Raw genomic sequence first — 27,332 nt, forward strand, 5'->3', positions numbered from 1 at the left:
CAGATATTCATTGTTACTGTCTACAAATAGGTTTGTTTACCTACTAATACTTTTATAGTTTAGCCCTCGTAGATTGCCAATGACGAACGCCGATATGGGTAGTTGAGCCAGGTCGAGGACATCAGGCAGCAATACAACGAATATGAATACACTGGAGTGTTTCGCCTTTTAATCGTATATATCAATAGGAGGTAACCTATCCGCATTATAGAACCAATTCTTAGACTCTACTTCTTTTGCGAGCCAATTTGTTGGGAATATAACAAGATGGCCATGTATTCTATCCAACAATCTTCTTGCAGTGTGCCGGTCAAAAATCTTCTGGTTAATGCCAAAAATAAGTCCACTTGATAACTTCATTTTAGCTGGATTCGAAGTCTTGGTAGCAGCTGTTTTAGAAGCTTGCCTTTGAACAAAACGTTCCTCTTCTGTCGATACCGTGTCCGACACATCTGGAGGGACAGCTTTTACTTTTGTACCCTTTTCAAGAGAAACATGGTTTTGTTCGTTATCACTATTGTCGTCAACTATAGTAACTCTCTCTCCATATTCCATTTCTATCATTTTCTTTTGTAAGTCATCAAAACTTTGCGTTAATTTAACGAAGTCCTTATAATCTCTCCATGTTTGTACTGAGTTGTCGGGCTGGCAATGGAAAACCATCCTGTAGATTAAAGTATTACGCAGAGCAACAGAGAACCACATATCTTCTATGAATGAATCATTAATAGGGTCTTCGAAGGCGTATGGATCCATAAAGTTTAAGTTAGATAAAGGCAGTGTATTACGATTTCCGACATTAATAGAGGGCACCATCTGGGCAAGCATCGCATCAATGGCTTCATCGTCCATTTCCTCTTCGCCCAAGAAATCTAAAGTACGATTAATAGCCTCTGTAGAATCCTTGGCTTTTTTCATTTCGACTTGCTTAGCCTCCTTCTTATATGACAGATATTGTAGGTAGCAAATACGCTTCAACATGTTCCACTTATTGATGTCGGGAATATCATCATCTTGTAAGTATTGCATAACATCTTCCTTATCAGGAAGAAAGGTAGAACCAGCACTTGCCTTTTTTCTGTGCTTGCCGTCAATTGTACGCACATTCAAAACTTCCGTTGCCCAGTCTCTTAACTGTTGTGTAACGTTCTTCTTAAATTTCCTATTAACATTTTTCCAGCCATCCGGACCAAGACCCTCAACATCCTTGAAATGTGTTTCATTTCCAACTAAACGAGAATCTGTGCTAATTGCCTTTTTATCCCTAATACCAATGTTCGCTTCACCCGCTCTGTTATTGAATGAATGATACTTGGAATTCGAGTTATAGCTCCGAGTTCCGTGTTGCCTATTCTTTTTTGATGGTAAGGGCGCTTTACCATGAACACTCTTGTCAGTTGCAAATTGTTTAGGAACAGCACCCTCATCGTCTTCAAACGTCTTCTGCTCCAATTCGATACCAAAATTCTTAAATCCACTTGATCCATACTTCTCCGACCAAACTTCACTGCAATCCTCATTCATAACTTCACGGAATCCAATCTCTAGCATTGCACTTTGGATTTTTGCTTCTTCTCCAACTTCCTGGAGTTTATCCTCAGGAATCAAATTTAATGTGTCAACATTACAGGCCGCAACGTGTTCTAGTCTGCTGAATTTCCTTTCTACAATTTCCACTAGATCAACGTCGCAACCTAAGTGTTCTCTCATTAACCTCTGACGTAGTTCCCATGGGAATCTGCCAGCTAGATAATCTTCATCATTCATTTTGGTTTTAACCAAATGAGTGTCCCTAATCAAGGCAGCAACTTCACTATCTCTGTTACCCAACATTGAACGTTCATTAACATTTGCACTACCAATAATACAACTTCGGTCATCAACTATCATGACCTTAGCATGAACGTATAACTGTTCAGTTACCAACTTATCATACGGACCTAATGTTGACCATTTCCTTAAAGAATAGAATTGTATATATTGCATTGGGTCAATATTCAATCTCTTTAACTTTGCATAGATAGATGATTCACCACGAGCAATAGACTGATATTGACATTGCATAATAACACGAATACTCGAACCTTCGGGCTGATCCACTTCTGAGTTGAAACCAGGCATCAGAGGTATTACAATGAACGCCTTCCATGGTTTACCTTCGCTATTAGCCTTTATAATACGGTCTACAATTGCATCTCCTATTTTATTTTCAATTACCACACTGTCCCAACTTGAAGCAGTGACAAAGAACTGATTCTCCAAGTAAATGAAGTGTTTAGAAGTCTCAATTACTTTCAAGTAAGCAGCTTGAATTGACTTCTCTGTCTCTTTCAAACCAAGCGACCAGTCACCTGCACTACGCAGTATCTGAACTTCGCACGTTGATCTTGACTTCAAGTTTCTAAAGAATTCGGAATTATTTAGCTCCTCTTCCGTAAAGTCACTTGGTGGTGTTAACAAGGGAGTTGGTCTACTTGGTCGCTTTTGTCTAAGGAGATAATTCCACCTTTGAACGAAGTGCCTAGACATGTCACGAGCTGCCTCTCCTACTGTCATCATGTGGACATCGTGCCAAGGCATTCTAGGCACTGCAGTACGATCATACATAGACTCGAATGGTTTATCTAGGTCATAGAAATCGCAGATACGAGCATTTGAATAATCTTTACCTGGGAAGATTTGTCGTTGAAGATCTTCGGCATCATCTCTAAGAACATGCTCCGGGGTGTCATATCTACCATAGCAAAGATCTATACCCCCCATAAATGCAATAGTATGGTCAATGACACACATTTTCTCGTGATGAGCCCAAAAGTACGTATTTTGTAACCATTGGTTAGGAGATCTTATCAAATTTATATTGGGATGTAGACTTAACATAGAATGTTTTGTCCAAAGTGAATCTGTTCCAACTGTAGAACCGACATTACGGTATACCACAATAAAAATCTTTACACCTTTTTCAGCTCGTCCTTTAAGGATACGATCAATTCTATATTCCTGGTTACTTGCAACAGGTCTTCGCATGTATAACTCGGGTGATAGCCACCAATCATGGATGAATATTACGTCCTTTGCCATAGTAAGAGCCTCACTCAAAGCCCAAAAATAATCCCGACCGTCAACCAAAAAGTGACAGAAGCAATTCTTCCTTACAGGAGCAAAGCTACCAAACCGCTGTGGTCGTGACCAAATTGTATTTTTCTGCATCTGAATCAATGATGAGACCCACATTTTCAATAGGTACTCGGATTTGGCTATCATTTGCAACTTACGCTCACTATTCTCCAGCGTAATCAGTAGCTTTGCGGATATTTTCTTCTGTTTATCATCAAGAAGGTCTTCATCATACAGCGTATGCTCATCTTGGAAGTTACCTGAACAACTAATCTTAAACTTCGAGTCAACAAGGAAAACATCGAGAGGAGTGGTAGAGCACATATCGCCAACATAAAGAATATAAGAATGTCTAATCAAGAACCACTTGTTAGTATGTCTCTCTATCATGGCCTTCCAGTCATTGAACCTAAAATGTGAAACACGCCAACCTTGGGCCTTCGCCGAAGATCTGATTATCAAATATCCTTGTTTACCGTGAAACCCATTTTCATAGCTTAATAAATTGCCAATTGGCGAAAGTTCATAAAACTGGAAAAGACGGTTGGCCTGCGGTCTCAACGACAATGCCAAATTTAGTAGTCTTAGGTATTTTTCTATCCGTTTATCCATAGGTTTGTTGACATCGTCAGCTTCATGTATGAGATCTTGTATATGTTTCATGTGGAACCTTTTCTCTTGAAAAGTTATAGATGACCTCGGAGTTATAACTGTAGACGCGGCTGTCACAGGGTTACTCTGTGGCGATGGGGTATTAGGTCTTTTTGACTTCTTCATGTAATCATCAAACCTAGGAAAATGAGGTAGGTGTATCCTTTGATACCTATTATGGTCAATGTATAGCTTATTGATAGTATTCTGTTGAAAAGAAACCAACTTTAACTTATTGTGTAAAGAAGAAAGCTCTTTGTATGACCGTACTACAACCCATTTGAATCTATTTTCCCCTACACCGTACTCTAATTCCAATTTATATTTGGTATGGTAACCTTGGTCGACAATAGACATTCCTGCATCATTTCGTCTATCAGTATTACTATTGCCGCTACTATTTGAGGTCATAGATGTAGTCGAATCTATTCTTTGCAATGAAAGCAAAGTATCACTGTTAGTAACTGGCGAAACCCTGACACTTAACATAGCCAGTAGTAATGGCGCTCTTCTAACACCGTGCTCATCCTGCAAAAAGCCACTGCCAGCAAAAAGAGCAGCAGGACAACCTCCAAGAAGCGTATCAATTAAGTCAGAAGCCATGTTCTGGATTATTTTTTCTTCCTCGGTTACAATCATGTCGTCGTCTGCAGATTCATTATCGCCACCTTTAGTACCTACTTCTGAATTATTCTGCCGGAATTGATTTTTCCTTGAGGTCAACTTCGAGAACTTCTTAAAAGCATGGCCTACCTCCTTTTTCCATCCCGTAAAGGAATCCTGGGGATTCATTTTAGCCAGCCAATTAGGGGTAGAAACAAGGTCCATCGGAATGTCACCATTCTGCTGCCCGCGATGCAGATGGCTCATGCTCTGGTTTCTAGCATCAGTAAGCGACGTAATCGTAGAGTTCGGCACGCCCTGAAATATAAGGTTTTTATAGCCCGCCTCATCAACGTTCATTGGAGAACGTTCATGTTGACCCCCTTGCATTCGCTTATCGTTATAAAGAGCAGCTACCTGTTCTTCCTGGTCTGAATACGCTTCATCACCGCCAAGCTCATTTGCCTCAGCAAATATCCCAGGTATAACTTGAGAAGTACTAGTATGATTGCGAATTCCCTCACCTAATGGCTTTTTTAACCGCGGCGCCTCGTTAACACTTCCACCTTCGAAACCAGCCATCTTACTACCTATCTTACCAATCAATTACTACAGGGTCAATTAACAACTGCAATTGCAACCAATAGACCAAAACAAACACTCTCGTTTATGGATTGTTGATTTAGACGCCCAGTTAATAAAGTTGCCTCCAACATCCAAAATAACAAAGGGCGCCTCTTAAAAAAGCCTTCGTGTAACGTGATGTTTTAGACTAAGCATAAGTAGTATATATCGTTACGTAGAGTCTCCATCCTCCCTGCGCCCCACGGCTCCCGCATGAACAGGCTCTCACAGCATGCTGGTGTCGAGCTTGATTATTTTCCCCAACCAAAGCGCTCCCTCGGTGTGGTCCCATAGGTCCCCCCGATCGCTACGTGGATGAATAAGCACACTAAGCCCCTCGTGATGTGTCTGATAGTAGTTCAGCAACCTCAGAAAGTTCACTGGATCGCGCACATCAAGCTCAAACATTCCGTAGCCTTCCTCACGATGAGGACCGATCTTCCCCATGTGCGGCTTGTACGCCCCTATACTGCCTTCGCTTATTTCCTTAGAAAACTTTTCCAACAACCCGTCCCTGAATGCCAAAGCACCAGTGGGTTCATCAAGAGGTATGTACGTATGGAAGTCATACGACGTTATACCGCACGTAAATTCAAGCTTCTCTCTGTGTGTCTGTTCTGTCGCTGTCATCTTATGTGTCACTGTCGCAATTCTATAGAAACCAATCTAAGTTAAACTACTTGTGGGGAAATCCTCCTATAAACAGCTAAATAAGAGGACTCAGTATGACTAAAGCACGCCGAGTAATCCCTTCCGGGGTGAATCTGTATAGGGGACACACGATAGTAAAATAAAATGAGGATCAGTCAGCACCTTATCGTCAATAATGCCTAGACTTTATACGTGTCTCTCGCTTGCATTCAAAATGCATAAACACCGAGTAAATTCGCGCTGATTAAAGGGCTACGCTGATTTAATTGTTTCGGTTTATTTGTATTTACAACACCCAACTCTTTTTACGGGATTCACACTTAAATGAGCCTAGGTAGGGGTTGCATCAAACGTTTTTCACTATCGGTAATCGTCCGCATCTTCCTAAAGCATTTACTACTGTAATAGTTATCTTATGTAAATACAGAATCTTATTTGGGCAATATCGAACAATTAGTTAATATTCGTACAGTACTCCCCGTGCCCATAATAAACTACATCGTTGCCCTTGCTGTGCAAGTGCCGTTGCGGATATGATTGACCGTTTCCCGAGCAACACATGCTGCAATTGGCTGACTTATTGCCGTGTCCGTTAATTGCGTATCCAATAATGTGCCAAAATGTGGTAGTTGATGATATGTAATCACCATATTTGGTTACTTTTTTGGATGAAAAAACCGTCATCTCTAAAATATAGAATAAAACCATTCTTTGCTACAGATACGCGTAATTGAAAGTATTATCTGTAGTTTGGAGTCCCTCTCATTGGAATACTAGGGCACTAGCTAGTTTGAGGGCGGAAAATAATGACTCTTTCAACTAACAGCTCGATGGTTTCTCCTTCTGCTAATATTGTTGACGGAAGTAGTAATGGAAAACATAATTACTCAGATAATAATGAAAATGAATATAATCAGGGCGAGATAGCTACAGAAACAGTATCTGCTAAGCAGAATGGCTTTAGGTATATGGGTCTTTTGTCCGCTTCGACAACGTCTTTACTTGGGGCAGCACCTCAGAGTCCATCTTGTAAAAATTGTCATGCATGTACGACACCGCTTTGGAGGAGAGATCAACATGGGTCTATATTATGTAACGCCTGTGGGCTGTTTTTAAAGTTGCATGGGCGACCTAGGCCTATTAGGTTGAAAACGGATGTTATCAAATCACGTAACAGGAAGTCTAGCACACAAGATAATAACGCAGCCAATGAGAAGCGACGTAGAGAGCATTCACTCTCGCCTTCCCTGGGAGTTCAGGGCAATGCAAGAGAAGGCATAGGTGGGCCTGGGAGTGGGTCATCCCCAACCAAGAGGAGGCAGAAGTCTTTGGCGTCTCTTGCAGGTCCAACTGGTGCCACTGGTGATGCACAGACGGTGGCGCCGGATGCCATGAGTGATGCAAACGCTGGTTCCCAACGAAGTAGTAATTCTCAGTTTCAGTATAGCAAGTCCTTACCTCACCTCTCGGTGCTGCTAAATAGCGTGCAAAGTGAACAGCAACAGCAGCAGCAGCAGCAGCAGCATCAGCCACAACAACAGCAACAGCAACAACAAGATCAGATACAGGCACAGCAGCAGCAACAGATACCTCATGCACCGCTAACAACGAAATATCAACCAAATCCTGCTATACAGACCCAACATATACCGACGCTTATGCAGCCTGGTTCGTCATACACGCCTATCTCTAACGTGCTGGAAACGACCGACAAGATAAACCCGCAATCCTCTGGCCATCATTCCTCCATGGAAGTTCTGGGCCACAGACTCGTCACCTACACCTCGTCAGTAAGTGAGCAGCCCACGTCCGGGCAGCAGGTCGAACCCATTCCGGCATATTCGAGGCCTCGCCACTCTGTCTCGCATATAGTACCAACGAATTCCTCTTACCAGCAATTCCAAGCTATCCTCCCTCGCATCCAGCAACATTCCCACCAGCAGAGCGCAGGCTCCGCGCTAGATTCCCATAACCCATCTCCACGTAAAGTCCACTCTGACTTCCCGCCCGTACAGAACGCTACAGTTGGAGTTCCATCAACAGATATAAACAGCTACACATCTACTAATAATATTGGTAACAAGAATTTAAGAAACTCACTGTTACCGCTATCTCAAGTTCTTCCGACTCAAGAAGAATTAATCAGGCTAAAAACTAGGATAAATGAGCTAGAACTCATCACTGACCTTTATAAAAGGCATATTTACGAATTAGACGACAAGTGCAAGACCCTGGAAATCAAGATCCAAAATCAGAAATAGTTAAGCTCTATGAAGGCCGCGGTTAAGTGCGCGAACATCCAAATACGATCTTATTGGCTTGTAAATGAGACGAGTCTTTACTAGTCATCAAGCTTGTATACTGCAATTATTAGGTTTCGTATTTAATGATCTAATGTCACAGATTAAAACGTAATCTGGAATAGCTTTACTTAAACTAGATGGTTAAATTAGTTTACAAGGACTAAAGTTGATTGTTTGTTGTAAGCTCAAGGTCGGAGCTAGCAGATATGTCAAGAAATCCCACAGCTGGTCTAGAGAATACTTTATTTCAACTTAAGTTTACCGCAAAGCAACTTAACAAGCAAGCGAATAAAGCAGCCAAAGCAGAACAGGTAGAAACGAACAAAGTAAAGAAGATTATAAGCGAAAATGAAGATATAGCGAGGTTGTATGCATCTAATGCTATCAGAAAGCGTAATGAACGCATACAGTTATTAAAGTTGGCATCAAGGGTTGATTCGGTTGCGTCAAGGGTTCAGACGGCAGTAACGATGAGGCAAGTTAGCGGGTCTATGGCACAAGTTTGTAGAGGAATGGATAGGGCTTTACAGACTATGAATTTGGAGCAAATCACTATGATTATGGATAGGTTTGAGCAGCAGTTTGAGGACTTAGATACCAGCGTTAATGTTTATGAGGATATGGGACAGAATATGGATGCCGTTGCGGTTGATCATGATAAGGTTGATGATCTTTTGAACAAGGTGGCGGATGAAAATGGTATGGAGCTAAAGCAAAGCGCTCAGTTGAAGGATTTGCCAGAAATGCAAAATAGCCCACCTGTGGTTTCCGAAGAGAAGGAGGATAAACTCGTGCAAAGGTTGCGTATGTTACGTGGCTGAAACCACAAATATAGTGTACTATGTAAGAAATATGTAAAAGTTGATTATGAATCAAAGTTGCATGCTTGTGCCTAACGCATTGGGATTCCCTTACCTCTGGCGCCTGGAGGGGCCATGCCGGCGTTGGCGCCATCGCTTTCCTTGTTTTTGATTGTCTCGTCTACTGATAGAATCAAGTTTGCAGCCTCTGTAGCGCTGCTGATGGCGTTTATCTTAACTAAAGCTGGTTCCCATACAAACTTGGTGAAGTTGTCGCCGATTGATTCTGTTTCGAAATCCACTCCAAACCATTTTTCACCCTTGCTGTGGACTAGTCTCAATCTGTTGAGGATTTCGATGGCGTCAAAGCCCGCATTTTCACAAAGTTGTCTTGGAATAACTTCTAGTGCCTTTGCGAATGCATTGATGATTAATTGCTGTTTCCCAGCAATTGTTTTTGAATAATCTCTTAGATATTTTGATAGTTCCATCTCTATAGCTCCTCCACCTGCAACAACAGTCTTGCTTTGTAAGGCTCTCTTTACAATCATAATAGCGTCGTGTAGAGATCTTTCAACTTCAGCAATAACTTGCTCTGCACCACCACGTAATAATAGAGTACATGTCTTAGCCTCAGGGCAGCCACGGAAAAGATTGTAACGCTCAGAACCAATTTGAACCTCTTCAAATAAAGCACAGGTACCAAGATGCTCTGGTCTGATATCACTAGTCGTTGATTGAGTAGATCCGCCTAAAGCAAGTAGCACACGGTCCATGTCTGGAGAAGCAACTCTACCAGCACAGAAGATATTCCTATCAGCGAAAAACTGGGTAGCCAAGTCACCAATAGGTAATTTAGATAATACAATGTTGGCACCTGTGTCGACAATTTGCTGCAATTTGTCTAAAATTATTTGCCATTCGGCATCTACAACAGATTGATAGTCATCGACGTTTTCAACACGTACTTCAGCATTGTCCTTCTCAGCCTTTAGTTCCAATTCGACATTCAAACACAAAATTTTAGGATTCTCAAATTTCTTTGGTTGCTGTTCGAAACCAGCATATGAAAAAGTCTTTTGGAAAGCAACACCATCAACAAACATAGAGTCTTCCATAGCTCCACCAGGTATCTTCTTAATACCAATCAATTTTTCATCAAGGTCATTTTGATCCAATGAAAGAACGGCATCTACACACATCTTGACAAAGAAAGTAGCATTGTGAGAAATCAATTTAGAAGACATTGCTGTCCTTGCACACCGCTCGAGCAAATCTCTACTCACCTTCTCGCTGCTGATGTCGACAGCCAGTTCATTAATTTTCTTGATTGCAAGGTCAGCAGCAGTACGGTATCCTTTCATAATAACGTGCGAAGACAAACCTTCTTCCAAAAATGGCTTTACTTCCTTGAGCAATTCACCGGCTAATATCGTAACACTGGTTGTACCATCCCCAACCTCAGCATCTTGGGCACGTGAGATATCCACTAAAGTTTTAGCGGCAGGATGTACCACATCTAGTTGCTTTAAAATAGTTGCACCATCATTAGATATTGTAGTTTTACCGTTACTAGTAACGATTAGAATATCGGATCCCAAAGGACCAAGAGTAGGCTTTAGGGTATCTTGGATGGCAAGGCAGGCATTGATATTAGAGATTATTTGACCACGACCTTGGGAAGCATCAGTTCCTTCCTTTAGCACAACAATCGTTGGAGTTTGATTACCAAAATTCATAACGACAACTGAGGAGTGACTTTATGTTAGATTGCTTCTTACTCTTCTACTTACTGTAAGTTTTATATCGATGTTTTGTCGAATTTTGCCACTAGACAATTTTTTTAGCTACATACAAAACTCATGAAGAAACATAAAACTCAACGCAGAAACAATGGACTTTTAACTTTTACTCAAGCAGCCTCCATTTTCACCGCTGCGCTGAAGATTCTCCAGCAGTGGTAGCTAATTGTTTGGTCTTGTAGATCACGTGATTGATAATCTTTGTAAACCGCGCTAGCGGTTGCTGAGGCAAGTCAAGCTGAGGCAAGGGTAGTTCTTTTGGGCTTTAGTCTTTATTGACTTTTTTACTTGCGATGCTTTTTAGCTGTCATACCAGTCCGCGACTGTTTGCGGAATTTAGTGCCTAGAATGCTTTTACGCATACCTCATCAAGTAATTGCAAATTCAAAACATCGGTGACAGCAAGCGGCTGCGGCTGTGTACGGTGCCTAAGTACAGATCTTCTTAGCTCCAAGCAGCTGGAGCATTAGATCAGTGATGCAGCAGCTGTAACCTCCTTACCCTATTGATCACATCATAACGATTCCGTTGTATAACAAGAACGTCAGGCCGTTATTCAAGGGTTCTATTCACGGTTTATGTTTGCTTGCCTGTTTGCCTAGTGATATACGTTAGAGGCAGTCCAACGTTACTATAAATTGAGCTTTATGCTTCAATGTAAAATTTGGCTTTGGTACCTTAAACTATTGAGTCGCATATTGCACATATATACTAGACATATACTATAAAACACCTTTCTTTCAAGCACCGTTGTATGGCAGCCGTTTAAAGCTTATCGTTTGCGTCAAATATTAGCACTGTAAAAGCCATTTATTAAAAGCCATTGTAATAACATTAATTATATTAGTAAAATTAATTTTATACTTCAGGGTCTTTTACAGACTTAAAAGAACTACATAAAAAAACGCAGACAGTACATAAAACGCTTGATACTATACTTCGCAGCGCAGTAGCATAGCACTAAGTAGTAAAGCAAAAAGCTATAGTCTTAAAATACCCCGCTTATAACAATAGGGCACCGGCAGCCATCAAACCAGCAGCGACTGCACCGGAACCAGCAATGTTAGCAGCACCGTTAGTCAACTGAGAAATCAAAGGTTGACCATTGGAGGTGGTGGTAGTAGAAGCAGCACCACCGTCACCAGTCAAAGTTTCGGAAGCTGAAACGGTAGAAACAGAACCGGAAGCAGATGCGGATTCACTGGCAACAGTGGATGTGACAGTGGTCAAAGAAACACTGGAAGCTGGTGGGTTGCTCTCAGCTGGTGGAGCAGCTGGTGGGTTGCTTTCAGCTGGTGGAGCACTAGCAGCTGGAGCAGCTGGTGGTGCAGATGATGATGCTTGAACACGGCTAAAAGTGATAGTAGTAGCCTGGATTTGACCATCGTCAATTTGGGAAACTAATTCCTGTGCCGAGACAACAGAAACAGCGGCGAGAGCGGTAGCAACATTTGAGAATTTCATTTTGATTATTAGTATGATTCGGATTAAACTTTAAGTGCTTGATGTTATTGGAAGTGAAATTGAATTAACTGTTGAAATATTTCTGAAACGGTATTTATATAAAATTTTATATACGTTTAAAGCATTTTATAACATTGTTTTGCCCCATTTACTATCTTCCCTTAGTTAACAATGCTGTAAAAGGTAATCGTTTGATTGCTTTGCTATCTCTGTGCGGAAGTTCCAGGCTAAAAGCTACGAACAAGGTCCTGCTGATTTAATAAAGTGACTAAAAATAACATAGCCTTATGCTAATAGCAAGTTAATAGCGGATGGTTTGTTTTCTGTAGCAAGAATTAAGATAAATGGTGCCAATGTATGGACAAAGAATCCTTATGGGGGGATAATTTTGACGCGAGACTCAAAAAGGCACTAAAGGTTATGAATTTGGCCTTAATTAAAGACAGCCATCTCTTCCTGCGGCCTTATTAAGGGAAAGGGCAAGTTCTTTTGATGGTCATCACAATGGCAGCTTTTGCCCATTGTTTTAACATGATTTAGGCTTACTTAAAGTTTCAGGTATTTGATTATTTAATCGCGGCTGCATAAAAAGACGCAGGTAAATTACCGAAAAAACCGGGGGATTCCCAGGAACAATAATTTTCTTAATTTCGCTACAGCAATAGAAAACCGCAATTTAGAGCAGTTAGGCGTTTTCTCGGTGGGCCTTGAGGAAGCCCGGGTAACGTAGCCAATTAGGCAGAAAAGCCAGAAGGCGGAAGTTTAATTATATAACCGCCGTAGTCAGAGGCGGTCTAGGGGCAGTCTAGAAGCAGTCTAGAAGCCATGCAAAGAACACGAAGAAAAGACGGGTAGAAACAGCCGGCGGTAAACAAAACACCGCGATGAACGGCTTTATACTTAGGTTTAGAAGCGCTGTAGTGCTGTTCGAAAGTGCAGCGGGAAGAGCAGGTAGTAGCAGGATTTGGGGCTGGTTGTTGTATCAGTATGTAAGATTGCTCTAGAAATTGCGTAGAGTTAGAGAGATGAACTGCGGAATGCTTAGCGTAGACTAGAATTGCGTAAGTACTAAGGATTGCGGGATATATTTGTGCAAGACAGGGAGGAAAGCTGGGGGCTCGAGCCGGGGGGTGTTTGAGGGGGATTGCTGTGATTGTACCGGTCGCGACGACAACGGTGCTCGGGCGCTGTGGCGGGTAGCTCGAGTGTCCGGAGCGTGTGCTGTCCGGAAATCACGGACAGCCATGATTGCCAGACGGAATATTACCCGGTCTTCAAGTGTCCGGTGTAAGGTGTCCGGATGAAGGTCGGGTAACCAGTGCCCCTGACGATGTCCAACCAAACTGAGATCCTTTCAAACTACAGCGCACTGAATTAAACCAAGATCAACATATTACCGATTGCACTAGAATTTGTTAAGTATACCAATATGTCAGAAGTTATTGAAGGCAACATTAAGATTGAGAGATTGTCCGCCGGTGACGGCAAGACCTTCCCAAAGGCCGGTGATGTGGTTACCATCCACTACACTGGTACTTTGGAGAACGGTCAAAAGTTCGACTCTTCTATCGACAGAGGTTCTCCATTCCAATGCAACATCGGTGTAGGTCAAGTCATTAAGGGCTGGGACACTGCCATTCCAAAGTTGTCTGTAGGTGAAAAGGCAAGATTGACTATTCCTGGGCCTTACGCTTACGGACCACGTGGGTTCCCAGGTTTGATTCCTGCTAATGCCACCTTGGTCTTCGACGTTGAATTGTTGAAGGTCAACTGAGGATGCACGGAAATTTAATGTTTTTGTATGTGTATTGAGGTTATGTTACGCCCAATAAGATTTATCTATCTATTTACGACATATAATATTTATTACTTTCTGTTCCTCAATCTGCGTCTAACTGGCGGATTTGGGGCCTTCTTCCTTGTCCTTGTGGCAGGAGAGGACGGTGAGCCAACTATAGGGGTTGCTGCTTCTGCAGGTGGAATGTCACCTATCTGTGATCTTGTACGCGGCTTCTTAGTGTTCGGCTGTTCGCCTTCGTCTGCAACCAAGCCCTCGAGCTCTTCATCTTCCTCTTCTACAGCCTCTTCTTTTTCCGACTCGGATAATTGGCCTTCTCTATCACTTCGCGTTTGATCGCCCTGTGCTTCCTGGGCGCCAATATCACCATTTCCAACCGATTCCATGCCTTCATCATCTATCCCAGCCCCAGGCTGGCTTCTAGTTCTTCGCGTGAGTCTCCTTGTAGCCCTTTTTCGCGTCGTATTTTTGACTCCACCAGTAGAACCTGCATTGGTTGAACCCCCATCTGCTTCTCCGTAACTATGATCGCTCCGGTCAAGCACCGAAACTTCTTCACCCGGGCCATCTGTACCGGGTTCCTTGGCATTTCGGAGCATTAGCTCGCTATATTCGCTCCAGGGAAGGGAGAACTCTTCTTGTTCCTGCAATCGTCGCTCAAGCGCCACGCCTTCATTCTGATCTTCGGTGTTATCTAATGTCATATTTTCGACCTTATCAGCTTCCTCGAGATCATAATACTCTAGTAGCTTTTCCCAAACTTCTTGGGCTGTGAATATCTTCTTGGGTTCGGTATTCTGCAGCAGTGTCACTGGGTACTCATCGGGATTGTTCATTCTTTCCAATATACATCTCATATGAAAATGCTTGTGAATTCCGGCGGGCTTAAACTGCGCCACCCATTTGAGCAATCGTATCTCGTCAACAGTAGACCACTTTAACGCCATCTGGTACTGCTAGTGGTTACTAGGCGTCCTCTCCACAAGCATTTCATGTTGCTTATATTGACAGTGTCATAGTGGGGAGCTCTCGCTTTGCACGACAGATCATGATGATCTTGTACACGTGTATTTCACGTGATGTCTGAAATTTTTTCAATGAGTTCCAGTGTTAGTAGATAATAGCGGTTGACCATGAGCAGTTGCTAAGAAGACTTATCAAACCCGTACAGAGTTTGCTTCCATAATGCCTAGGAAAGCCGTATTACTCAACTCTCTGGCTAAAGGCAGGATACGTGCTTCCTTTAACAAGTATAACTTGTTTAATCTTTACAAAAAGCCCCATATTGAGTTCAGATCTACTACACTATTTCAACAGAAATGGAAATCAAAGCAGGAAACTAGAGCCTATCATGGTGATCACATAACTGAATCGAGATGGAAATCTACGTTTCTGCCTAAGCTGCAGTCCGTTGCCCAACTAGATGCTTCTTTGCAGGGTGAAAATGTGGAACCAACTCCAATTTTGATGCAAACTTATGCTGTGTTGGAAAAAAGATTGGATTTTGCCATATTCCGTGCGATGTTTGCATCTTCGATTAGACAGGCGCGTCAATTTATAATTCGTGGGTATGTTACTGTGAATGGCGTAAAAATTGTTCATCCAACATACCCATTAAAGCCCGGTGATATGTTCAGAGTAAAGTCTGAGAAGGTCCTCGAGGCTTTGGGAGCGAAGAAACCCAGTTTGAAAGAAGCCCTGCTTATTGACAAAACTCAAATTAGACTCTGGAACAAGTACGTGATGGCTGCTAGACACGACCCAGACAATACTTGGAAAGCAAAGATAAAGGAACTGCAGCGAATGGATGCCTCTAACCCGGAGAAATTGAAGTTTATAGAGTTTATGAAACACTACAATGAAATTCTGGAATCTGAGAAACTGCAAACTATTAAGAAATCCAATATCACCACAACTTTGACTAAGGTCATTGAAACAGGCGAAGCTGCGAAGGAATCTGGTGATTCTAAAGAATCCGACTTCCAAGCTGCTTTCTATGGAGATAAATCCGTTGGTAAAGCAGCTATGAATGTTCACAAACAATTGGAATCCTTGAATGTCTTTCAAAAGTTTAAAGGATCTCCTTCGTCGATCGCTTCTCAGATCCTAGGCTCTGAAAAAGCTGACAATGCATCGGATGAAAATAAAATCATTAGAAGAACAGTTAAGCAATCCATGAATGAATTCCAAGCCCTTTTTGACGGAGCTATAAGAAAATACTATGATAATAAAAAGGGTAACCTTCAGACCTGTGAACTTCCTTACGATAGTGAATGGGCCCAAAAGCTTCCTCTACACCCACAAATCAATGTTACTGAGCTACTTCAAAATCCTGATAAAGCTGTCCATGCTGTTAATTTACCGTGGCAAAAGGGTTTATATGGTCGTAAAGAATCTTCCAAGCCTTATTTTACTCCTTGGAAACCTAGACCATTCCTTGCACCATTTGCTATTTTACCGCATCACCTGGAAATTTCTTTTAAGAGCTGTAGTGCGATTTACTTGAGGGATCCAGTGGCTCGTCCAGGTCACTCGGAAGTTATATCGCCATTCGGTTTGCCCGTTCACCAACGAGCATACATGTACTACGTGAGGAAAGGTAAATGAATCTGCAAAAAAGTATTCATCATGTTCTTTACACTAAAAAAGAATATGTATAGATGACTACGATTTAGACACATTCATATTCTTCTTGTATATATAAATATCTGTTGAACCTTCTGTAAAAACAATAGAGCAGTTTTCATTTGTTTAACCTACGTGTTCGAACACAGTAGAAACCAATTTGTTATTAGCAAAGGAGTGCTTCAATTGCTCCGGGATTGGATGCTCAACGAAGTCACCATCTTCTCCAGTTGGAATGTTTACATTCACAGATGTTGTGGACGAGCTGTATATCTCTGTGTCCATTGAATTCTCTCTTAAGTAAATAGCACCAGAATCACTCTTGTCGATAGTAATTTGAGGAACCGTGTCTTCAACCTGAATGCCAAAATTTGTGCATTTAATGACATCAATACCACTAATACTGGAATCAACAATTAGATTTGTACGATCTGTTCCAGTCATTGAAATAGCGTTCACCTTTCCCTTTATTTGGATGAGGACTTTTGAACAATCACCAATAAAAATGGACTCATCCTTGTTTCCTTCGACGACAATAGGGTCCTGTTGATCTTCATAGTGTTCAATAAACCATTTGTTTCCAACTAATTCCTTTCTTGGCATTTTTGTAGTTTTGGGAACAGCAGGTCTCCTCCCCTTTGAAGCAAGGTTCCTTGAACCGGAACTAGAAGGAACGGAAGAAGAGACACGAAGTTCTGGGTTCTTATGAGTTTGTTGGGATTTATCCACCCTGCGTAGTGATCTAGTTATTGACTCTCCCTGATTTAATTCTTCAAACACAGCGGCAACACCAGTGCTAGGAACTCTAGGAGCTGCAGGCTCTTGGATCTCAAACACTGCTGCAGGAGGTGGAGGTGGTGGTGGTGGTGGTGCGGCACCCGCTCCCTGTCCAGCTGTAGCAGGCTTCTCCTCTCCGCTAGCATGCGCTTTGGAAGAAGGCTTATCCTCTTTGAGCACCTGTGAGTAGGCTTCTGCAAAGTCCAAACCATCTGCCTTGTAAGATGGACCTGAAGGATGGAATTCCTTCACGTACGCCTTTAAGTCGTTCATCATGTCCAGATACATCTTCACCCACTCAAATGATCCATCTTTAGTATCTTTGAAATCTTTCAAGACCCTGTTGGTCCAAAATTGAGCAGCATCCTTAAAATCTGTAATGAGTGAGAGAGGCTTGTCTACTGAAACCCATCCAAGCAAGGGCGCGCCTTCTGAAATCGAATTCAAGTGCACAAAGTATTTGGATTGTCTATTAGCATCTTTTAGCTCTCCAATAGCTACAATCTTTTCGCTCATGGGCTTCATTGCACTCATAAACGCTTCAGAACCCATCCCAGGCTTCTTAGCCTTTATAGCTACACGCAAAAAATCCAATTGCGCAATGAAGGCATCCTTTAGCAGTCCGGTAGCCTTGTGCACAACTGGATCGACTTTTTCAGCAAGTTCAACTAACGGATTAACCTTTTCATTCAAAAACCTCTCAAACTCAACAATACTTCTTGGCACGTTTTGTTCTGAAGAACCAGCCTCAGGAGCCCCACTTGCTTCAGCAATTCCTTTGCCAGCTCCCTGAACTTTAGGGGTGCCAGGAGAGTTTCTTTTGGAGCCAAATTTGGAGTTAACATAAGTTTCTTGATAAACAGTAACATCTTCTAACCTTGCAGTGGCATCTTCAAGCCTCTTTAATAAGTTTACAAGATTATAACCTTGAATTGAGCCAGTTTCAGGCATTGTATAAACAGTAATAGTAAAACCTTGAGTAATACCTTATGAGATCTTTCTACAACCTAAATAATTGTAAATATGTCCTCTATTTGTATAAAACTTTAAATAAGAAGGAGTCGCCATTTTATAATTGTAAACTTACAGAAAAAGTATCTACGCATCAGTTCATCACCGTTACAAAATATCAATCACACAGAAAAAGGTGTGTAAAAGGCTGTTATTTGGTGATTTAAGTATGGCTGGAATCGTCAGGAAAGGCCACGGTAAACGTGTTAGAGCAAAGCGTTCGATTGGAAGCAACTCAGCAAGTGGTTCTCTTTTTGGTAGAATTGGTACGGCCACGAAAGGGAACAAAAATAATGAACCCAGAAAGAAGGAGTTAGAAGGTGCTAGTAATGCTTTACGTTTTATCAATGGAAGGTTTGTTAGCGCTAATGATGTTGGAGTTCAGTTACGAGAGTTTAATAATAATATAGTAGGCAATGGGAACTCATCGAACAAAAAAAGTTTGAAGAAAGATGCCATGATGAGACGGAAGCTGATAGCGCAGCAGCATGCGTCCATACCTATTGTGCCTCCGAGAACTGTATTTAGCAGCAGCAATTATGATGATAAAGAGGATATCTCGAAAACTAAGAAGAGAAAGGCGAAAAATCTCGTAATATCGTTGAGAAACGGGAGTGAGTTCTTAGGTCTACGAAACCTGCCCGTTGGGGTGAAGAAGGAAACTTTGAAGAAGGCTTTAGAAGAGCACGGTACTTGTAGAGTCTCAAATATAAAAGTTTTGGACTTACCAACGGGCTCAGCAACCGCAGAAGTGCATATCGTGAGCGAGAGTTCGGGTAATGAACTGCAGCGACTTGTAAAGCAGTTTCATGGTGCAGAGATCGACGGTAGAGTTATTTCTGCCGATATCCGCAGCACATCTGAACTGTAGTCGCAAACTGTGGGATCCGTTGGAGAGGACGTTGTCGGGAGTCACGTGATTTGTTTTAGTATATAAAGTTACAACCTATAGAAACCCGTATAGTAATGAGCTGCTTGTAGTAATCGTTAATGCTGGTTTATATGCCCCTAGTGTAATCATTGCACATTTTGTCAATCAGACTGAGTCTTGTCTCTGCTTTCGTACTAGAGCTGCCCAGCGCAGTATATTCTAATAAACTCGTATGGCCTATTAAAGTATTATAGGTATCTCTATTGATCTGAGTAAACCACTCAGCCTTCGAAGTATTATCAGTCCCCAATCCCAGGTGCTTTTGCTTCATAGTTTGGAACAACTGTTCCTGTCGTATCTTGTCTGACTGTAGAAGTTGTTATAGTTAGTATAAGACACTGCGATAACGGTTTAAACGTCCTAATACATACCATATTGTGAATTAATCTGTTTGTAAAGATATAAATGAGGTTTGATGCCCTAATAATCGGCCTAGTGCGAAGTGTTTAGCGGAAGCACAGTGCTGCTCTTAATTTTAAAATCCGTCAAACTCTTCTTGAATAAAAAAAAGCTTAAATGTTAGTACTCAGCTAAGTTAAAAGGTCACTGTAAAAGGAACATTGGCTGCTTCTCATATCTCATTATGTCGCTTATTGAGAATTTGAATAGGCTAGCTAAGCAACACGTTCCATTTGAGCGCTCAGTCTTCACAGATGAGTTTTTATCCGATTGGTCTACTGGCTATAATAAGTTGATGGAGCACTACGATGCAATTGAAGAAGCATCTGAGAAGGAAACTTATCTTTATAAAGTTTTTACTGAGGCTTTGATGTTCACTAATGAAGACTATAAGAAGTTGATTGGTGATAATTACTCCTCTTTGGCTAGTTTACTATCAAAGTTATGTTCCAGAAATAATAAGGCGGCTCGTTTGCTTGTCAATGTTGTAAATTATTTTCCAAAGCAATCTGAAGACGATTCTAATCTTATTGAGTTAGTTAAGGCTATCGAAGGCATGCAACTTGAATTTTCAACGAGTCTCAACGAGAAACTTTTGGCGCATAAGTGGACGAAAGAACAGTTATCGCTATATAAGAGAAGCTTAATTTCTGAAAAATACCATCTGAAGAAATATAACCTGTTATTTGAGTGTCCTATCGGGTTTTCTCAGCTGATCTCTTTACTTAATGTTGCATATAACGACAGGGACCGGTTTCAGTCATTGGAATATTATTCCTCACAGCTGGTGTTCGTTGCGAGCAAATATAGTTTGGATCCTATCCGTGTTTTGGACATTATATTGAGGGTCTCTTCCATATATGTGTATGACCATCACGAATTCTTCACTGAATTATTGAAACACTCTGATTATTGGCCTTTAACACCATCCGATCCGTTCGATTGGAAGAGATTGAACCATGGTGGTAATGTTGTAGCATCCCGTTTAATTGCAAACAAGCTCTCCAGTGAGGAATTTGATGATAGATATATGGATATGGTGTGTATATTGATAAAGGAAGGTTTTGTTTCGTATCTCTCTATTTTGGAGAGCTTGGGTCCAGATGATGAGACAGTGGCTAAGTACGTTAATGAATACTACCATGACTTGGAGCAACAATCTATGGAGGGTGCTAGTAATCCATTGGCTATGGCTGCAGCCCTACCGGATGAAGAAGAAGTCTTGGCAGGTAACGGAATAGATAGCAAGAAGAGCGATACAGAAGGTCAAAAGGCTGCTGCATTAGAAGTAAAGGAGAAAGAGGAAGAGCAGAAGCAAAGAGAAAGGAAGAATAGACACTTCCAGATTAATGAAGTAGGTAAATGGCGTTTGGTAACTAGTTGTTTAAATCACGGTCTTTTGATACCTGCACTATATTCCATAAAAATGAATGAAAAAGTTGCGATAACTATTGATGGGCTTGTTGAGGCATTGATTAGAGCTTACGATTTTATGATTGATCCTTGTTACAAAAAATCTATCAACACACCGGAATACAATGTCACCGCAAAGATTAAAATGAAGATGTCACATAGCGGCATACCGAGTAAACAATGTCGACTTGTTCAGGAACGGATTTCTCCTAACGTGAACGAGAAATTTTTACTTGGTGAAAAGTCGACTTTCTACTATAGTAAGTGGTCAGACAGATTACCGGTAATTGCTTCAATAGAAGATTTATTCAGCCAATCTCACGAGATTTTGACGTTTGTGGGAACCAGATTAACCTTACAGCCGCAAGTTATAACTAAACTAAGCAAAATTGCTATTCGCGATATTGCGGATTCAGAAAACTCTGAGGAATCAATTGCAAAGTGGATAGACTTCTTCAGGAAGTTTCTTCTTCCAACTGTGGCCGCTCTAGAGGATGATTTTTTTGCATGTTCGTCTTGCTATGATTTAATGAAGTTGTTCCCATTTGAAAAAAGGTACTTCATGTATAATGAACTACTCACTAAGATATCTGAAGATAACATATTTGTCAAATTGAACTTTAATAGGGCTAAGCGCAGAATAAGAAGTTTATTAAAATCGTTAAGTATTGATAATATTGACGAAAAGGCTAATGAGGTCGCCCGAGTCATATCGAGTAATCCGCTTGCAACCTTAGAGCCGGTAGTAAACCAAATTGAGAACTATGACAAAGTGTCGGAATTGGTTGTTATTTCAGCAACAAAGTTTCCTGATTTTGCATATGACGTTTTGCAGTATATTCTACTGTTAAAGCTTACTTCTGGGCGTAGTTCTCTGCAAAGTGACGGTATAAACCAATGTTCTTGGATACAAAGGTTGTCCTCATTTATTGCAGGACTTGCAAAGGTTTGTCCAAGGATGGACTTGGAGAATATTATTATATTTACAGTCAAGAATATGCACAAGGATTACAATTTGTCAATTCCTATTTTAAAAGAATTAATATCCAGAGTAGGAGGTATACAAAGTATCAATAACATCAGTTGGAAGCAGTTACATATGCTAAACTCAGGACCTGCGTTGCGCAGGGTTGCAAGGTCTTTGATTCTGGACACCAGACAGGACACCCTAGTTGCTGCGCGTGCAATCACAAAACTATTATTGAAAATGAATTGTATATCGGAATTGATTGTGCTGTTATGCAACATTAATGCTTCTAGCCTGTCTTCTGATACCCATTACAAAATTTTATCAACAAAATACGACGATTCCAAATCGTTACTATGGGCATTTGTTGAAATGTTGAAATACACATTAACCGTTGATGAGTTCATTTCCAGCGTTCTACCTTTTGACGAGATGGTAGCTGAATATAATATACCAATTGAGTGGAGTTTTAACATATGGAGGGACTGTATTCAGGAAAGCAATCAGGAAGGTAAAGAACCTAGCAAAATAATTGATACAGCTCTTGATAAAACTGAGTTCAAGCATATTCCGTTTGCAAATTTGAACAAGGAACTTTTTACCACATTCTGGAAACTATCTTTATATGATGTTCAATTTAACAATCAATTATATGACGAGGTCACTGAACAACTAAAATTGAAACTCTCGAAGGCTAAATTCCAGCGTGAGAAGAATGTCTTTATGACTGAAGTTCAACAGGTTATGTCTAACTGCCTTACTCACCAGAAAGCGTTCAAAAATATGCAAGTATTGTTGAAAGAAAAGAGAAGCAACTTTGTTCCAGAACTAAATTCAGATACAATTGAAGCATTTTTCCAGTACTGCGTTCTTCCGAGAACTTTATTCACATGTTCGGATGCTGTTTACAGTGCGTTGTTTATTATTGAACTTTTTGGTGTTAAAGAAACTTTTACAATCTTCAAACTCATCGTTGAGCGCCGTATACTTGGAGGGTTGTTATTCTCTTGCACAGTTGTAGAATCGGAGAACTTGGGTTTCTTCTTCAACGTTTTATTGGATGCATTTGAAAAGGCAAGGGAAGAAGGCAGTTTTGATAATGATAGCCTTGCGGAGCTATTTAAGTTGCATTCGACTATAATTACGGACATGAGGCTATTATTAATGGAAACAAATTACATGTCAATTAGGAATGCTATCGAATTTCTCAACCAAGTGACAACTATTTTCCCAGTTGTTGATGACCATATTAAAGAAGTGCTAGGTGCTTTAACTGAAAAATTAGGTGATGGAGAAAGAGAAGATATTAGGCTACCATGTAACGCGTTGATCGGTCACCTAAAGAATCGTTTAAAGTCTGCATGCAAACCCCAGGAGTTCTATGAACTTCCTGCTGAAGAATTGATGGCCATCCAAAATAAAGAAAAAGAGGATATGAGAATAAAGGAATATCAAGATGCACTAGCTAAGGACGCAGAAGCTGAAAAATTAGAGCAATCAAAAGCATTAAAAGAATCCGCGAAATCAGCAGAATCAAACAAACCTAACCGTTACAGCGCAGCGTCCACTGATGTAGGTAGTGGTAGCGGCACAGAACGATTACCACCGTCCTCAGAGGGCAGTTCTACAGTTCCATATCAAGTTCAGAAAACTTTAGATGCCATTGACTCTGTCCACAACCTGATCACCTCAGCGAAAGTAGATCAAGTGCCAAAGCTAATTAGGGATTTCTTCTTCAAGGACGAGTTGCACAAAGCTCTGAACGAATATAACGGTGACGTCGTGTCCTTCAGGAAAAGAATAACAAACATTTTGATGGACTATTTTTACAGCACTGTCAAGTGGCCTCGTAGTAATGCTCCTTTCCTTCGCAAGTTGCAAGATCTTGAAGCGGCCTGTTTAAAGTGTGCAGCTCCTACATCCAAAGCCAAATCTAAGGTAACCGCAGACGACTTATATGGAGAGGATGTTCCCACTGCTTCCACCCATCCTAAAGGCTCCGCCAATAAACTCGAAAGCAGGCTATCAACTGCTAACACCTCTGATACGCCAGTACCTAAAGCTAAATTGGAAAGGTATGATAAGAAGCCAAAGGACAATACTAGGAGTACTTCTCGCTTTAAAGATAGTGAAAACAAACCTCAGCAACCTAAATCTGAAGAAAAGCCGCTCCCATCTCGATTCAATTCTGGTAAGGTACCAATCGCCACTCCAACACAGCCATCTGAGTTAGCCGGTCAAAAGGTTCAGAGTAACGCTTTGCGCGACAGGGTAAGTTCAAGGTTCGAAGGAAGACAGGAGCCCAGCAGGATTTCAGGCCCAAGAGCTGAAACCAGTAGATTTCCCCAAGCACCCTCAAGGCAGGCAGATGCAGTCACCGAGAGTAGATTCCGTAACGCACCAAAAGAGCCTTCTAGGAAACGGCCTGCTTCTGATTACAGATATAACAGTGATGTGAAACGGCAAAGACAAGCAGACGACAACAAAAGGAAACCTAATAAAGAAAGACGTTTAGAAATCCACGCTAACCTTCCACCTGGTCCAAAGAAAGGCGGAGTAAGTAGATTCAGGTAGACTTTAAGCACATGTAGCTTCTCGTACTATCCGTATAAAGTTATATATTGTATTCTTTTCTAACTGTACATGTAATTACACAGCTCATCAATTAACCTAGATCTCGTCAATTATCAATTACTGTAAGTCCTAGGGAGCCTAATTGTTGTTATCATTAGATTTAGCACGTTGCTCCAGGTATTATGAGTATTGAAAATGGTTATATGCGTGGTTTCAATGGCGCTTTAGATGTATTTGTACGGAAAGCAAGAGACTTGCCTAATTTACGAAAACTCGATAAACAAGACCCATTCGTGAAATTAAGAATCTCTCATCTAACTAAAGTGTCAGATGCAGTTCATAGGGGTGGCCAGGCGCCTGTATTTGATTTTCATGTAGTTTTTGATATGACCCCTGATATGAGAAATGTACTATTTGTGGAGTTATATGATGATCGTAAAAATGGGCCAAGGCTGATAGGTAAATGTGAAGTAGATCTAAAGCCAGCTCTACTTAGTGATCCAGATGATGGCTATTATGATTGGTATAATTTGAGCGTGGATGATGCTGAGGCTGGCAAAATTTATATTGAGATGACCTTCACACCACATAAATCTGGACCGCTATCTCAGCGCAGTAGTTTGGTGGATTTTGAGACTAACAGAATTGGTGGTATTTCTGCAAGACAGTCACCCCAATTGAGCCCTTACGAGGCATCATATTCTTCTAGTTTTCCTTCTCCGCCTTCTGAGTTTGCAACGTCGTTTTCCAATGAGAGACTTAGCCAAAGTGCACATTCGATGACTTACAAACATGCTGTAATGCAGCGAAAAAAACCTCCTCCACCTGTCATGTACAGGCTTCCACCTGAGTCGCAATTGGCATCACAAAGGCCGATGTCGATGGCAGGAGAGTCGTCTACTAACTTTCCGGAGTTTACTGAAAGCGTGGGAACATTTAATAGTTTTGGGTCTAATGCTTCACAAGACTCTCGAGACTCTGGAATCACTGCGAAATTAAAGCAGCTCAAAGAGAAGTGGCATACATTTAAGCACGGAAACACTGAGAAAACAGGAAATACTCGGGCTAATGTGGATTTGGAAGCTCTCCAAAAGATTGTTGGCATTACTTCTGAGGAGCGTCCATATTCAACCTCATCATCCCCCATTAGATCATCACGGCAGGAAGACAATTGTGTGCCATCTTTACCACCCTGCGCCAACTCATATGCAAATGCTGGTCGCCGCAGTCCTTTGCAACGCAACTCATCCTCATTTTCACAGACAAGGACTTCAGTTTGGGACTATAGATAGCCTATAGCACTGATACTAATTGTATATATACATTAATACTAATGAATTACGTATTTGCACAGTTGATCAATTCTCACAGTAACTGTGGTTTGTGTTGTCTTTTCACGATTTTTGTACGCTAAAGTGCGCTTTCAATCTCAACAACTTGAAGTGTTCTCCAGGAAATAATTTACATCTATTCAAGTTATACACAAGTTATACACAATATAGGGCTCAGAAGGCTGGCTCATCGCCATAATCATCGTCTCCATTGTCATCATCTTCTCCATCATTAAAATACTTCTCAGCATTATAATCGTCATCGTCATCATCGTCAAAGTCATCATCCAAGTCCTCTTCAATGTCACTAGAGTTCTTTTCCTTGTTCTCTTCAACTTCATCCTCGTTTTCTGCCAGCTCCTTCAACTTCTCAAGCATTGGAAGAGCTTCCTCTTCCTCGCAACCGGTACCTGTGAAAAGATCATCAATCTTATTGAACTTTGATAATGCAAGCAACTTCTTCTTTTTAATCCCCATAGCCTGATATAGCTCTTTTGGAAAGTATTCCAAATGAAAAGGGTGCGTATCCACGGATAAACATATCCTCCTTTTCTTCAAGTATTTATCGGAATAACGTTCTATACCATCATTAAACCCACCGTCTTCAACTACTGTCTGAGGTTTATCCTTTGAATTATCCGATGCCTCCACTGAAGCAGACATTGTCCCAGTATAAAACGGCCCATCTTTCACAGTATTCAGAAAGTTGATATACTTGACAGCAATCGCCCTTTCCTTTGAAGTTATAGGATTATGGACAGGAAGAGGTATCGAAGGCTTCTCACCGTTCTCTTTAGTTCCAACATCGCTGTAATTCAATCCAATTGGCAAATTTTGGAATGAAGAGCCTTTACCAGCACCACCTCGACGGAAACTCATCTCACTAGGTCACCAGCAACACTTCTTTGACGATGTATGCCTCAACAATTAGAAGCGATGAGTAGCGACATTTAATGCTAACAAATTTTTTAGAAAATGCAGTAAGCAATCTTTAGCTTAAATAACTTACAATTTACAGAGGACATTTTAATGGCTATATAATCGGAACTATATGCATTGAGGAGGTTAGATTAGCTCTATTTCTCTAGAAGATCCTCAATATCCTCATCATCATCTTCATTGCCTTGGTTTTGCTTCAATTTTTCTATTTGTTCTTGTAGTATCTTCTCTTGTTTCCGAACCCGCTCCCTAGTCTTCTCGCCCCAGCCAAATGCTGTTGTACTTGATTCCACCTGCTGGTTTGGATCTTCAACCAGGTCATCAAGTTGCTTTTTGGCAATTTCCTTTTCATCTATATTAGCTTTTCTCTTTAACTCTCTATTTGATAGGTATTTCTGTAAATGGCCTCGTAGTAAGGCGTAGCCTCCTATAATGATGACTAGCCTCATGAAGGTCTGAAAGTCCATGTTTAAAATGTCAAACATCTTGGGTGATGGGCTGTTTTGAGAAGTGATGACAGGCTTCTTGGTTTGTAACAAGGTTTCTAAGCAT

At 41.1% G+C, this 27,332-nt stretch overlaps 16 protein-coding genes across 16 annotated transcripts; 7 read left to right on the forward strand and 9 right to left on the reverse strand.

Moving 5' to 3' along the window:
- Positions 1-168: 168 nt before the first annotated feature.
- Positions 169-4,953, reverse strand: SPO14 (phospholipase D; the record flags this gene model as incomplete). The annotated part of the gene is made up of 1 exon (XM_018130868.1): positions 169-4,953. The coding sequence occupies one exon, from the start codon at positions 4,951-4,953 to the stop codon at positions 169-171; it is 4,785 nt and encodes a 1,594-aa protein (XP_017986357.1).
- A 267-nt stretch (positions 4,954-5,220) lies between these two features.
- AW171_hschr21190 (HBR461Cp) lies at positions 5,221-5,625 on the reverse strand (the record flags this gene model as incomplete). Its single annotated transcript, XM_018130869.1, has 1 exon — positions 5,221-5,625. The coding sequence occupies one exon, from the start codon at positions 5,623-5,625 to the stop codon at positions 5,221-5,223; it is 405 nt and encodes a 134-aa protein (XP_017986358.1).
- Positions 5,626-6,452: 827 nt separating this feature from the next.
- GZF3 (Gzf3p) lies at positions 6,453-7,907 on the forward strand (the record flags this gene model as incomplete). Its single annotated transcript, XM_018130870.1, has 1 exon — positions 6,453-7,907. The coding sequence occupies one exon, from the start codon at positions 6,453-6,455 to the stop codon at positions 7,905-7,907; it is 1,455 nt and encodes a 484-aa protein (XP_017986359.1).
- A 248-nt stretch (positions 7,908-8,155) lies between these two features.
- DID2 (Did2p) lies at positions 8,156-8,770 on the forward strand (the record flags this gene model as incomplete). The annotated part of the gene is made up of 1 exon (XM_018130871.1): positions 8,156-8,770. The coding sequence occupies one exon, from the start codon at positions 8,156-8,158 to the stop codon at positions 8,768-8,770; it is 615 nt and encodes a 204-aa protein (XP_017986360.1).
- A 71-nt stretch (positions 8,771-8,841) lies between these two features.
- On the reverse strand, positions 8,842-10,488 carry CCT7 (chaperonin-containing T-complex subunit CCT7; the record flags this gene model as incomplete). The annotated part of the gene is made up of 1 exon (XM_018130872.1): positions 8,842-10,488. One exon carries the CDS (start codon positions 10,486-10,488, stop codon positions 8,842-8,844), a length of 1,647 nt encoding a protein of 548 aa, XP_017986361.1.
- A 1,065-nt stretch (positions 10,489-11,553) lies between these two features.
- Positions 11,554-12,015, reverse strand: AW171_hschr21194 (HBR465Cp; the record flags this gene model as incomplete). Its single annotated transcript, XM_018130873.1, has 1 exon — positions 11,554-12,015. The coding sequence occupies one exon, from the start codon at positions 12,013-12,015 to the stop codon at positions 11,554-11,556; it is 462 nt and encodes a 153-aa protein (XP_017986362.1).
- A 1,429-nt stretch (positions 12,016-13,444) lies between these two features.
- Positions 13,445-13,789, forward strand: FPR1 (peptidylprolyl isomerase FPR1; the record flags this gene model as incomplete). Its single annotated transcript, XM_018130874.1, has 1 exon — positions 13,445-13,789. The coding sequence occupies one exon, from the start codon at positions 13,445-13,447 to the stop codon at positions 13,787-13,789; it is 345 nt and encodes a 114-aa protein (XP_017986363.1).
- A 92-nt stretch (positions 13,790-13,881) lies between these two features.
- EAF7 (Eaf7p) lies at positions 13,882-14,760 on the reverse strand (the record flags this gene model as incomplete). Its single annotated transcript, XM_018130875.1, has 1 exon — positions 13,882-14,760. One exon carries the CDS (start codon positions 14,758-14,760, stop codon positions 13,882-13,884), a length of 879 nt encoding a protein of 292 aa, XP_017986364.1.
- Positions 14,761-14,998: 238 nt separating this feature from the next.
- NAM9 (mitochondrial 37S ribosomal protein uS4m) lies at positions 14,999-16,420 on the forward strand (the record flags this gene model as incomplete). Its single annotated transcript, XM_018130876.1, has 1 exon — positions 14,999-16,420. One exon carries the CDS (start codon positions 14,999-15,001, stop codon positions 16,418-16,420), a length of 1,422 nt encoding a protein of 473 aa, XP_017986365.1.
- A 144-nt stretch (positions 16,421-16,564) lies between these two features.
- SRV2 (adenylate cyclase-binding protein) lies at positions 16,565-18,166 on the reverse strand (the record flags this gene model as incomplete). Its single annotated transcript, XM_018130877.1, has 1 exon — positions 16,565-18,166. One exon carries the CDS (start codon positions 18,164-18,166, stop codon positions 16,565-16,567), a length of 1,602 nt encoding a protein of 533 aa, XP_017986366.1.
- Positions 18,167-18,395: 229 nt separating this feature from the next.
- On the forward strand, positions 18,396-19,097 carry AW171_hschr21199 (uncharacterized protein; the record flags this gene model as incomplete). The annotated part of the gene is made up of 1 exon (XM_018130878.1): positions 18,396-19,097. One exon carries the CDS (start codon positions 18,396-18,398, stop codon positions 19,095-19,097), a length of 702 nt encoding a protein of 233 aa, XP_017986367.1.
- Positions 19,098-19,224: 127 nt separating this feature from the next.
- Positions 19,225-19,531, reverse strand: YSF3 (U2 snRNP complex subunit YSF3; the record flags this gene model as incomplete). Its single annotated transcript, XM_018130879.1, has 2 exons — positions 19,225-19,464; positions 19,529-19,531. The coding sequence occupies 2 exons, from the start codon at positions 19,529-19,531 to the stop codon at positions 19,225-19,227; spliced, it is 243 nt and encodes an 80-aa protein (XP_017986368.1).
- Positions 19,532-19,740: 209 nt separating this feature from the next.
- THO2 (Tho2p) lies at positions 19,741-24,510 on the forward strand (the record flags this gene model as incomplete). Its single annotated transcript, XM_018130880.1, has 1 exon — positions 19,741-24,510. One exon carries the CDS (start codon positions 19,741-19,743, stop codon positions 24,508-24,510), a length of 4,770 nt encoding a protein of 1,589 aa, XP_017986369.1.
- Positions 24,511-24,692: 182 nt separating this feature from the next.
- Positions 24,693-25,802, forward strand: INN1 (Inn1p; the record flags this gene model as incomplete). Its single annotated transcript, XM_018130881.1, has 1 exon — positions 24,693-25,802. The coding sequence occupies one exon, from the start codon at positions 24,693-24,695 to the stop codon at positions 25,800-25,802; it is 1,110 nt and encodes a 369-aa protein (XP_017986370.1).
- A 213-nt stretch (positions 25,803-26,015) lies between these two features.
- Positions 26,016-26,720, reverse strand: RPC31 (DNA-directed RNA polymerase III subunit C31; the record flags this gene model as incomplete). The annotated part of the gene is made up of 1 exon (XM_018130882.1): positions 26,016-26,720. The coding sequence occupies one exon, from the start codon at positions 26,718-26,720 to the stop codon at positions 26,016-26,018; it is 705 nt and encodes a 234-aa protein (XP_017986371.1).
- A 197-nt stretch (positions 26,721-26,917) lies between these two features.
- On the reverse strand, positions 26,918-27,265 carry PGA2 (Pga2p; the record flags this gene model as incomplete). The annotated part of the gene is made up of 1 exon (XM_018130883.1): positions 26,918-27,265. One exon carries the CDS (start codon positions 27,263-27,265, stop codon positions 26,918-26,920), a length of 348 nt encoding a protein of 115 aa, XP_017986372.1.
- Positions 27,266-27,332: the final 67 nt, after the last annotated feature.

The sequence above is a fragment of the Eremothecium sinecaudum genome, chromosome II (assembly GCF_001548555.1).
Source record: "Eremothecium sinecaudum strain ATCC 58844 chromosome II, complete sequence".
Classification (NCBI taxonomy): Eukaryota; Fungi; Ascomycota; class Saccharomycetes; order Saccharomycetales; family Saccharomycetaceae; genus Eremothecium; species Eremothecium sinecaudum.